General features: G+C 33.7%; 1 protein-coding gene across 1 annotated transcript in view; it reads left to right on the top strand.

Moving 5' to 3' along the window:
* LOC126816020 (neogenin) overlaps nucleotides 1-12,689 on the top strand; it is a 76,008-nt gene that overhangs the window by 51,246 nt on the left and 12,073 nt on the right. Inside the window, exon 4 of the mRNA XM_056099279.1 lies at nucleotides 10,035-10,198. Coding sequence (XP_055955254.1) covers nucleotides 10,035-10,198 — 164 coding nt within the window. The remainder of the gene's footprint in view (nucleotides 1-10,034; nucleotides 10,199-12,689) is intronic.

Below are 12,689 nucleotides of genomic sequence, written 5' to 3'. Positions count from 1 at the left end.
TATGTCCAGGCTTGCTGGCCACCTTATTTTGCTTCTATCGTATCAGAATTTTCTTGCACGTCTTTACTTCTAGTTGTCATTTTTCTAAGCCAATAAAAAGGGTTTTTATAGAGATTGTTTCAAAACATAATTATATGGGTTGTTCCAAAAAAATATAAATATTAAGAATAAAAATGTCATATGAAAATGTTAAAGTTTAATGAATTAATCTCCTTTGTGACTTCCCCAAGCATAACTGCAAGCAAACTTTGAAGTAGCCAATATTGTTTCATTAATTTCCCTTATAAAAACTGCAATAATAACCACGAGGGGTTTTGGCGCAAAGAAACTTTATTGATGCAAGGGAGATACATGTACCTCCCTGCAGCCAGAAAAGCAATTATAAAAAAGCAATTGAACAACAAAGTCCCAAGAAAATATCCTGCCTACGTGAGAGCTGGCACTCACTTGAGCTTGCAGCGCGTTGTGCCAAGGCAGGAAACTATTCCTGAGGGGTAAGACACTTGCACAGTGCCACCTAGGAGGCATGGCTAAAGAGCAGACAGCTAGATAAAGAAACCTAATTAAAAACTTAATTAACAATTAATTTCCCTTACTTCATAAAAAATGTAATAATAACAACCAGTGGCTTTAGGCACAAAGAAACTTTATTGATGCATGAGAGATACATGTACGTCCCTGCAGCCAAAGGAAATATTTAACATTTATAAAAAAGCCATTGGACAACAAAGTCCCAAAGTGTCCAGACCTTAAATAGACATATACAGGTGTGGTGGTTCAAAATGTTATTTAGGATAGTGACTGGGCCATGATTTGACTACTTCTGCACTGATTTGTGGAGTGGGGTCTAGGGATCTTTGGTAACAACAGTCACCATGGAGCCAGATGAGATCTGCTGGGATTTTACACTGTAAGGCAATGAGGCCCTATCCAGATGAAAACTTTGTCCTGCATAGTCTGACGTGTTGGAACTGTTGATGCCCGCCAAGGCAGAGTTTGCCAACAAAGATGGAGTAGGTGAGGGGTTTAAGCACCCCAATGTCAAGAAACGCTGGGGCAGTCGGTTCATCCCTTTAAATTTATACATAATGTTAAGGGCCATGAGAAGCCTATTGATTTTCAGTGATTTCCAATAATGGATTCCAGAGTTATGGTCCAGGACCATCTTGAAATATCTTGTGGAAGCTATATAGATACCAGAATGATCATCCGATTGCCTTTAAATTTATACACAGTGTCCATGTTCATGTGTTTAAGGTCATGAGACGAAGAGTCCTATTGATTTCAAATGATTCTGATAATTACTGCCAAAGTTGTGGCTCTTCATCAAGTTGAAAAATTGTGTTAATGCACAACAGGCTAAGGTTATCCGATTACCTTTGAATTTATACACAGTCTCCATGTTCATGAGACAAAGAAGCCTCATGATTTTCTACAATTTCCGATAAATTGAACAGCTAAATTCATGATATTACATGTTTTCTATAATAAATGTTTTCATCGGACAGACCTAGAAGCCAGACACATTCTAATGATTTCTGATAATTACTTAAAGATACATTATGTAAGATTTAGATAAAGAGCTGAACATTCTTGCTATAATAGCTAAAAAAAAGATAATGCAAAATGAAAATTTCGAAAATTTCATTCAAATTACTCTATTCTGAGCCAAGTTATCAGTGTTTGTAGTTTTGACAAGACATGTACATTGTGGTAACCAGGGCACTGGTATATTCAAGACGTGTTTCCCTGCCAACCTATCTTTCTTTACCTGAATCAAAGGGGGTTCTTCTCTTACAAATTGTATATTATACATATCTTCATCTTGCTCTGTTACATGTACATAAAACTTATATTTATCTTACAAGTAATAACTAATATATGTAGGTTTCGTCCCGCCCACTATTTCAGTATTTTGTAACCTATATGTGAGAACTTGATCCTTTTTTAGAGAGAATTTGAACTTTGATTGGTAACAGATTTATTCCAATAACATTTTTAGAGTTCTGTGCTATAGTGTAAAAATTATAATATAATATAAAAGATGTTTTTTCAAATAAATAAATTGATAATAGCACATACATGAGACACATTGGTATATTAAGGGAATACTGATCTAATGTCTACGGCCTGAACAAGATTGACCCACTATAATCAATAACCGTTTACTTCACCAACAAACTGATCAGCAATCCATGTCTGGGTTTATCTATTGCATTATAGATTAAGTCTGCATTTTGATATGGCTGGTTGGCTTATGGTGAAAGATATAAATTAATTAGAGTAATTACTGTAATGTAATATTCTGTGTTTCATATCCAGAATGCCATATTTACATTTCATTTCTGGATAGTTACAAACTTTCTAATGCAAACAGTCCCCAAGCAGGAAATTAGAGTGGTTGTGAAATTAGGGCTTCCACTTCAAAATTTTGGCTGTCGGTCATTTTTATATGCCCACATTTCCATGTGGACGTGTATTGTTGTCGCCTCTGTCCGTCCGTCCACAATTTGTTTGTGGACACTCTACAGGTCACAATTTTTATCCAATTTTGACTAAACTTGAAATATAGGTCTATCTCCCCAAAAAATCTAAGTTCCTTTCGATATTGGCATGTATCGGACCATAACTCCATGTGTTATGGCCCCTGATAGTACGAAAAATCATGTTTTTAACTTGTGAACACTCTAAGAGGTCACAATTTCCATCTGATTTAGATGAAATTAGAAATGCATGTTTGTAACCTGAAGATCTTGGTTCCTTTCGATATTCGAGCATATTGGATCGTAAATTCCTGAATATATGACCCCTGATTTTATGAAAAATTGCGCTTTTAGTTAGAATTATTATCCGATTTAAAAAAAAGTTTGAATATATTACCGTTACATCGTAATGTCTTTTGAGTTTGAATTTCATAAAAATCTGACCAAAACTACCTGACAAAATGTCCGCTCCTTGTGCGCAAATAGTGTAAAAATATGTAATACCAAGGTTGTGAGCCCTCTAGAGGTCACAATTTTTATCCAATTTTGATGAAACTTGAAATGTATGTTTATAATTCAAAGATCTTGGTTTCTGTCGATATTTGCGGATATCAGACTTTAACTGCCTCAATTATTATTATTATTATTATTATTGTTCGATTTATATAGCGCTTCATTACACGTGAAGTGTTTCTAAGCGCATATCACAAACATATACTTCAAACACACAAAAACAATCAAAATCAGGAGAACATAATTATGGCTCTGATTGTACGAAAAATGATGTTTTTAGCTTGTGGACCCTGTAGATGTCAAAATTTTTATCCTATTTTAAAAACAGGTTCACCATAATGATGGTTGAATTCAAAATTTTGTTAAAACTGCCTGACAAAATGGCTGCTTCTACTCAAATAGTGTAAAAGTATGGTATACCAAGGTTGTGGACCCTCTAGAAGTCATTTTGATGAAACTTAAAATATATGTTTATGTCCAAAAGATCTTGTTCCTTTCGTTATTTGGGACTTTTTCAAAAAATGTCAAAATTCCAAGGCACCAAAAACTAAGAAGATAAGTTTCTCGAAATACAAATTTTAATACCTCAATACAATAGAAATATACATATGGTTGCAAAACAGAAATATGCAAGCTTAACGACATTTGCAAATATGAAAATTACTATAATTTTTTAACATTCGGATAAAATAATTCCTTCCTGTTACCAACGAATCATCTGCGTAAAAAAACAAAAAAAGTATTTATTTCTAAATTTTTTTCACTTTTATTGGGATATTCTGTAATAGTTCTTCTCATTTATCCAAAAATTACTTTGGCAATAAAGAAATAAAATACTTTTTCGTGTTGATAACTATCTGCATTGTCATATAATTACCGTTGGAATTAGCTTTGATTTTAATTAATTCTTTCATTCAAGTGAAATTTTAATAAAAATAACCTTCTTATGTTTGATGTATCTTGATGATTTATTCCAATGCATTATGACAATGATTGTTCCTATATGATAATTTTAATGAGCAGTAACAGGATAGATTTTGTGGTAACAGTAAAGAACAAAAAAGTAACAGTATAGAACAATGCTACTGAATTGTTTACCATTAACATATATTAACATGAAAGATGAGAAATGATAGGCACTGGCATATCTTAGTCAGTATTGAAACAAAATAGAAATCTAAAACCTTTCTTAGTTGTTTACAACATGAGTAATGTAATGAAATTCTTTGCTGCAGTAACATGAAAGAAAACATAGTAACAGGAAAGAAGTTGTTCATCTGTTTATCTTTATCTACTCTCTGTTCATCATCTTCATCTACTCTCTGTTCATCTTCATCTACTCTCTGTTCATCATCTTCATCTACTCTCTGTTCATCTTAATCTACTCTCTGTTCATCTTCATCATCTGCTCTCTGTTCATCTTCATCTACTCTCTGTTCATCTTCTTTTACTCTGTTGATCTTCTTAATCTACTATCTGTTCATCTTCATCTACTCTCTGTTCATCTTCATCTACTCTCTGTTCATCTTCATCTACTCTCTGTTCATCTTCATCATCTTCATCTACTCTCTGTTCATCTTCATGTACTCTCTGTTCATCTTCATCTACTCTCTGTTCATCTTCACCTACTCTCTGGTTCATCTTCATTTACTCTCTGTTCATCTTCTTCATTTACTTTCTGTTCATCATCTTCATCTACTCTCTGTTCATCTTCATCTACTCTCTGTTCATCTTCATCTACTCTCTGGTTCATCTTCATCTACTCTCTGTTCATCTTCTTCATTTACTTTCTGTTCATCTTCATCTACTCTCTGTTCATCTTCATCTACTCTCTGTTCATCTTCTTCATCTACTCTCAGTTCATCTTCTTCATCTACTTTCTGTTCATCTTCATTTACTCTCTGTTCATCGTCTTTATCTACTCTCTCTTCATCTTCGTCTACTCTCTATTCATCTTCATCTACTCTCTGTTCATCTTCTTTATTTACATTACTCTCTGTTCATTAGCTCCAGATTTCTGTCTATCATCCACAAGATCACTGTTAATGAGAAGCACAGGAACAAAGTGATTGGGTATCCAATTTATTGGTCTCATGTCTGTCCTAGAGAAGTCCACATGATGTAACTCTCAAGATCTACTTCTCGCTGCCTGCTTCCTCTGACGTGATTTTGGAGCAGGCACAGGCATAATTGGAGACCCTGGGGGAGTGAGGATATTTTCAGCAGCTTTCTGTCGTGTTTTGAAGTCTTTTTTTATACTGCCGCCATTCTTTTTTCTTCAGCCTGTGTTCCCTTTTTGACATATCTTTAACCTGTTTTCTTCTTTCCTGTTTCTTTGTCTTTTATGCATTTGTCGTTCTCATCCTGTAAATATCTAGCCCTCCTTTTAGGGCCTGCGTCTCTCCTGTCGGTACCAGCGCTGCTTCTCAGCAGCTGGCAATGGCATCATCACTGAAAGAAAGGGGATAGAGCTATTAAAGAAAAAACTTGACTGCCAATTCCATCCTGTTACATGTTGTTTCTTTCCTGTTACCCGTTTTTGAATTTCAGTAAGATAACCAGAATTATTAGTTTTTGTTGATAATTATTTTAAGGACAGCCTTAAAAAGTCATTTCATCAGATTTATACTTTTTGGTTTTCTTTGAAACTGTTTTAAAGACAACAAAGTTAGCATCTAATTCTATTCTGTTACTTATTGTCTTTCCTGTTACCATATTACCATTACTACATTCTTTCCTGTTACCAAATACAGTAACAGGAGAGAAGGTAACAGGACAGGAATTTTTCTCTTGTGCCAATCATTATTGAGTGATAGTTAATCCACTCTTTAAACTAATTGATGGGAAAGTAATCTTACCCCCACAAAACATACAATGATGTCAATTCAAAATATGAGTCTACATAAGAAATCCTAAAAACATCAGTAACAGGATAGATAGACTTAAAAAGTACTACTCACCTATTTAACCTTTGATTGATAGGATAGAAAAAACAATCATTAATTTCTCCTTTCACTCTTCACCATGCTAAGGTTGAGGGAAGCGATCTTTGTTTGACACAGCCTCTTTTTGGTTCAGAGGGAGTGTTCAATATTTTGAGTGGAATTTTCCACAAGGTAACAGGAAGGAACTTACTTCTAGGGACAATCATTTTCATAATTTTTTTTCACTTTTTCAAGCAAAGTTGGATGAAAACAATTATAGAATCACAAACAGAAGAACAAAATTAAGTAATAATAACTTGAAACATACAGATTTATTTGAAATTTAGATCTATTTGTTTGTGTCAAAAGTCTACTAAAAAAATTGGGACATTGCATTTTGGCAGTACCATGAATACAGATTCATTGATTTTCCACAAAAAACAGTATGATAAATAGCAAATATGATTTTTATTCACTTATCTATTACACACCCTTTATAATAAAGTAAAAAAGTAGTTTCAAATCTTTAAAAAATTTTCCATACAACCAATTCTTTTCCAGGGACAGGAATTTTGACATTTTTTGAAAAATTTCCATTTGCGTATATTCGACCGTAACTCCCGGGATTATGACCCCTGATTGTATGAAAAATCCTGTTTTTTTAACTTGTGGATTCTGTAGAGGTCACAATTTTTTATCCGATTTTAAAAACTGTTTAAATATATCACCATTTTACCATAATGAAGGCTGAATTCGAATTTCGGGAAAATCGAAATGAAACTGACTGACAAAATGGCCACTTCTTGTACACAAATTGTGTAAAAGTATGTAATACTCTAGAGGTCACAATTTTTATCTGATTTTGATGAAACTTAAAATATATCTTTCTATCCCAAAGATCTCAGTCATTTTTGCTATTTGGCATTTTAAACCATAACTTTCTGGATTATGGCCCCTTTTGTTTTCTGCTTGTTCTCTATCCATCTCTTGCAAATGTGGGCGTATTTTGCCTGGCAACCACTGGTTTTTGTTTTTAAGGAATATTTATTCGCAGAAACTGGATTGGAAAACGGGCAGAAGCCTATAGACCCCTCTCCACAATAATATTATATTGGATAACTAATTCGAATGACAGACTAGCTTCACAGCTAGCGACAGCTGTAATACCGCTGTATACAATTTTCTTCCGTATATTTCTCCCGACATGTTGTTAAGGATTTACGTAATTTCTGTGCTGTTTTTTTATTTTTTTCAATACAATATTTTAGTTGAATTCGACAAGCAGTACTTTATTTCCAAATATCAAATTAATTTCTTTTACACTGTATGACCATAATAAGCTATAGCGGCTTGTTCTAGAAAATTCTTATGGCATGTGGACAATACATGGGTGCTCAAATAGAGAATGACGGAACAGTGGATCTCTTCTTGTTTAGGGTTACCAGATTATTCATTGAAGAAACCGGGACATTTGTTATTCTGATCAGACAAAAAAGCAAAAATGAGCAAAAAACGTCCGAAGGCGTGAATTTGGGGGCATGTACTCCCATAATTTTTTCAAGAAGTTAGGAGATACATTTCCCATTATTTTTTTTACATAGTTACACTAAACATATATGTTGAGTGGACCATTGACTGGTATTATATCGATTTGTCAACTTGTAGATTGTATTACAAGTCTTAATTACGTTTTTGTGGGGGGTGGGGGGGAATGGGGAATTAAGTCAGAGTTTGCAGCCAAAACTGTACATGCTGCAAACATTCTGCCAATGTAGATATTGTTGGCCCCCGTGGAACTGTTTATTAAATATGAATTGGGTCATTTTTGACAAACAGGAAGTGTTTACGGAGGGGACAAAAAATAATCTTAAGATTGCCCATATCTCGGGTATTTCTCAACAGATCTTGTTTGGGTTTTCTTTTTTGGATTCTTTGGACAAATCCCATATGGGCTCTGACTGATTTTTTTTCGGAATTCGGAAGTTTGCTCGATTAGTTATTGGATGTTACTATAGGCCTACTCATAATTCATGGTGTAACTGACATGACCTGATGTACTGAAACACGTTAGTACTCCTTTGGAGTTATAGTTTTTGTTTTTATTTTGTAGAATTTAGTCAGAGTTTGCAGCAAAAACTGTACATAACATTTTTAACAATTTGGCCGCCGTAATGGATTTTATTAAAAACCTTTAAATCGATATTCAGCCGCCATTTTGATTCCAATTTCCAAAAATATTTTTTCGTTTTGTACCTAGTCAAGGTGGCAACAATTCCTAGGGAGATGATTTTTGTATTTCGATTTCATTTACTTCCGGTTACACTTTGAATTTTGTTCAACTTTTTACCCTCTATCTGGTTACCTAACCTTTCAATGACCCTTGACCTTTGTATGATGACCCTGCTGTCAACTAACAGTTAACATCAAAAAGTTTGGTCTTGAAGTTTTATTAAGAGTTCATTATGACAGGTTTTCCACTATGATAGGTATTGGATGTTACTATACTCAATAATTCATGGTGTAACTTGATTGTTGCCGTAACAAGGCATGGCCTGACCTACCGAAACATGTCAGTACTCCCTCAGAGTTCTAGTTAACCAATAAAATTATAATCAAGATCATAGTCATTTTCTATACAAGCACATTGCAATTGCTGTTTTTGGCCTGTATTATGCACTGAATTATATTTAGATAATGAAGCATGAGTGTTTGTAGCAAATAGTATACATTAATCACTAGCCTATAGTTTATGTGTTTTGTGTTATTATTTTCAATTGAAAATTACCTGAACGGCATCAGGACGGGACAGCAAAAAAGACCCCCAAAACCGAGACTATCCCGCTAAAACAGGGACGTATGGTAACCCCATTCTTGTCATTGATAAGATTCTCACATAACTTTTATTGTTCTACTATCAGACATTCATCATTAATTATCAACAAAACACTCAATAATCCTCTGTTGACAGCTAGTTATACTATTCTACAACACCAATCATTTATAGCTTATATGGCATCCTATATTTGTACACTAATCTGTATAGGGTGTTGAATTTTATAGTTTCATGGCAGAGGTTGATAGTAGCCATGTTTGAAAATGGGTCCCAAGAAATTTGGATCAATTTTTAACACCAGCTGTCATGACCGGCATATATGGCTGAGATGGGTCCCAAGAAATTTTGATCAATTTTTAATACTAGCTGTCTTGACCGGCATAAAGGGCCGAGCTGGAACCCATTGTTGAGATTAACTGAATTTATCAATAAATCATTTTGATTGACTTTTCAATTGAATAATTCCGTGATTTTAATGATTCAAATTTAAAATTGAATGTATGTATGTATGTTAGTGTTAAAGTAGCATTCTTCATGCTATAATAGTTCAAAATAGTAAATGAAAATTGAATATTTTGAAAATTTCAAATAACCTTTATTCTCAGTGACTTCAAACTTTGAAAGTTTAACAAGATATAACGTGAATAGTCTTGATTGTCAAGTTACATTGCTATGATAATAATCAAAGTCTCGATTATCCATTTTGACATTAAATTATGAAATGGCACAGATGTTCTAAGGGTCATTCCATATCAACTGGACCAATGGTGTGAACATGACCCCCTGCAAAAATATTATAAAAAATATGTTATAGTATATGGCCTTAAACTAACAAATACGAAATTATACATCTCTAGGTCAAAAACTCGCTGAGATATGGCCATTTGAAATTAGGGTGCTCAAACGGATCTTAAATTCAGTTATTTTTTTCAGGTTTTCATGCGCTTTAAACTCACATTTCTAACATATATTTTTTATAATTTTTTGGGAGGGGGTCATGTTCCCAACTTTCCAAAATTTGGTCACTTGACATGGAATGAATGACACCTTTTCAATTCAATATCTTGGTAGAGAATGACACAATGTTGCAAAATTTTCAGTTCATCATATATAAATAGAAATGAACCATTTTTGTACTGATATTCATTTTAGAGATTCAACTTAAACAATATTAAAGTTTCCAAGGGATTCAGAATCCCTCGAACTGATCAAATAAGATCATTCAATGTTAAAAACACACAACTTTTTTTTCGTATCAAATGGTGTGAATATTTTTTTCAGATTTCGCCAGTATAAAAACGCGTTATTGATAACCAATGTACAAGCATCTGATGTCGGAACATACAAATGTTTTGCAGCCATCAAAGCTTTATTACGGATGGATGCCAGTTCATCACAACTACGATGGAGATTCACCGATGAGGCTGTCGTTAACATAACTCAAGGTAAAAATGGCTGCTTATTTTCTTCATGTACCAGTCTGCTGACATTGTTGCTATGAAAATGCACTTTAGGAATAATATTTATTTTGATAACGTTTAGCAAAGAAAAATACCACCTGTGTCTAATTATACAGAAGAATGAGGGTCAGACTTATAGATATATATGTTGAGAGAAATGCTGAGCCTACCATATGCTCTTAATGTTTGTGTCTGCTGTCTAAAAAGATTGAACTCTTCTTCCATGTTGCAACTGTTAACATATAGCATCAATTTATTTGAATAACATCTAGAATTAATTTGGCGAAAAAAGCCAAAGAAAAGTCGGTCAATTCTGTTTTTAATTTTTGGGTTGGTTTTATACGTAACTTTAGATTTATTATTTCAAATGCTTCCTTTTACTAAGATACAGATTGAGTTGATGGGTGTATTCATCAAGAAGTTATTACTCATACTATTCTTGTTCATTTCATTTATTTATGATGATGTCAGCATCATAGGACTCTGTGGAAAGGATTCTGGTTGATCTGACACTAAGCGGACAAGGGCAGAAATAATAATGGTGGAAGAAATGGTTTACTGGCATTCGAAGCATAATTTATTTTATCTTTGGCATGTCCAGAAAGATTTGATTAGTATTTTTGGTCCCCTAATGGTGAAATGGGAGGCGACTCTAGGTTTTTTTTCCATCTGCTTTTTATACACCCACACTTTCATGTGGACGTATATTGTTGTTGCCACTGTCCATCTGGACATCCGTCAGTTCACATTTAATTTGTGGATACTACTCACAATTTTTATCCAAATTTTGACGAAACTTGGAATATCGGTTTATATCCAAAAGGTCTTGTTTTCTTTTGATATTGGCATGTATCGGAATATAACTTCATGGATTATGGCTTTTGATTGTACGAAAAATCACATTTTTAGATTGGGGACACTCTAGAGGTCACAATTTTTATCTGATTTTGATGAAACTTGAAATGTAAGTTTATATCCCAAAGATCTTGGGTCCTTTCGATATTTTGGCATATTGGATTAACTTTTGATTAAAATTTGATATACTGATGTATATGTCAGAGTTACAGATCAAATTCACATTTCATGGGATTCTGTTACTGTTTCTGACTGAATTATGGTCTTTTGTTGAAAATTCTGTTTTCCGGAATTATTTGAAATTTTTGATTTGAAATTTGGTACACTTCTTTATATAGCAAAGTTACTGATGATTATATTATTTTGTAGGATTAAGATAATTTTGTACTGAATAATGGCCATTTGTTAACTTTAAATCGATGAATATTATTTTTTCCAGGATTATTTTAGGTTAAACTTTTAGGGATTTGATTGAAATTAAATACAATGTTCTATATAGCAGAGTTAAAGATCATTATCGTGTTTCGTGGGATTTCGTTATATTTTTATTGAATTATTTTCTTTGTTTTTCTCTGCCTTTTGAAAAAAAAGCAGGGGACTATGCCTTTTGAAAAAAAAGCAGGGGACTATTAAAATGGGTCTGGCCGTTTGTCTGTCCGTCACTTTTTGGGACGCAATAACTCTCCTTCTAACTGAGGTAGAATGTTCAAACTTGGTGTAGGTGTTTATTAGTTGTATGCCTTCTTCGAAAGGCCGGGGACTATTAAATGGGTTTGTCCGTCTGTCTGTCTGTCAGTCTGTCTGTCTGTCCGTCCGCCTGTCTGTCACACTTTGTGGGACACAGTAACTCTCCTTCTAATTGAGCTAGAATGTTCAAACTTGGTGTGGGTGTTTATTAGGTAAATGCCTTGATAGACTTTGAAGATGAGCATTTTCTGCTTAGGGTAAGCAGAGATAAGCAATCTGATTGGTTGATGCTTTGGGGCTTGATAACTTTGGTTTTAATGAAACTCTGAGTATAGATTATATCATTACCTTGACTAAGTTCGATAAGAATTTTCTGCTTAGGCTAAGGAGCGATAAGTAATTTGATTGGTCAAGACTCTGGAACATAACGGCTCTGCTTTTAATTAAGGTAGAATGTTTAAACTTGATGTAGATGTTCATTAGGTAAATGTCTTGACTGAGTTCAATGATTAACATTTCGAGCTAAAGCTAAGCAGAGCTAAGAAATTTCATAGGTTGATCTGGGACAAGATAAATTTGATTCTATCTGATAGAGAGTGATGGAACTTAGTGTGTAGTTGGTGATCAGTTTGATCGCTTGATACTTTTGAAAAAAATAAATGTGCGAATAATTAATATGTGTCGTCTATTTATTTTGGGATTACGGCGGGGGACATCAGCCTCACTGTTGGCTTGTCTATTTTAAAGAGAGAGTGATAATAATAATGTATATTTATAAAGTGCATATATCCATCCATAAATGCATGCTCAAAGCGCTAACATAATATACACTGTAAATAATTCACTATTCAACTGTCTTGGTCATTAATGGTCATATTCACGTTGAAATAAATACATTTTTAATCTAATTTTAAACGATTCCATTGAAGGAGCA

Source organism: Patella vulgata, chromosome 3 (assembly GCF_932274485.2).
Source record: "Patella vulgata chromosome 3, xgPatVulg1.2, whole genome shotgun sequence".
Taxonomy (NCBI): domain Eukaryota; kingdom Metazoa; phylum Mollusca; class Gastropoda; family Patellidae; genus Patella; species Patella vulgata.
The sequence above is the reverse complement of the archived record's forward strand: the minus strand, read 5'-3'. Positions and strand labels throughout refer to the sequence as shown.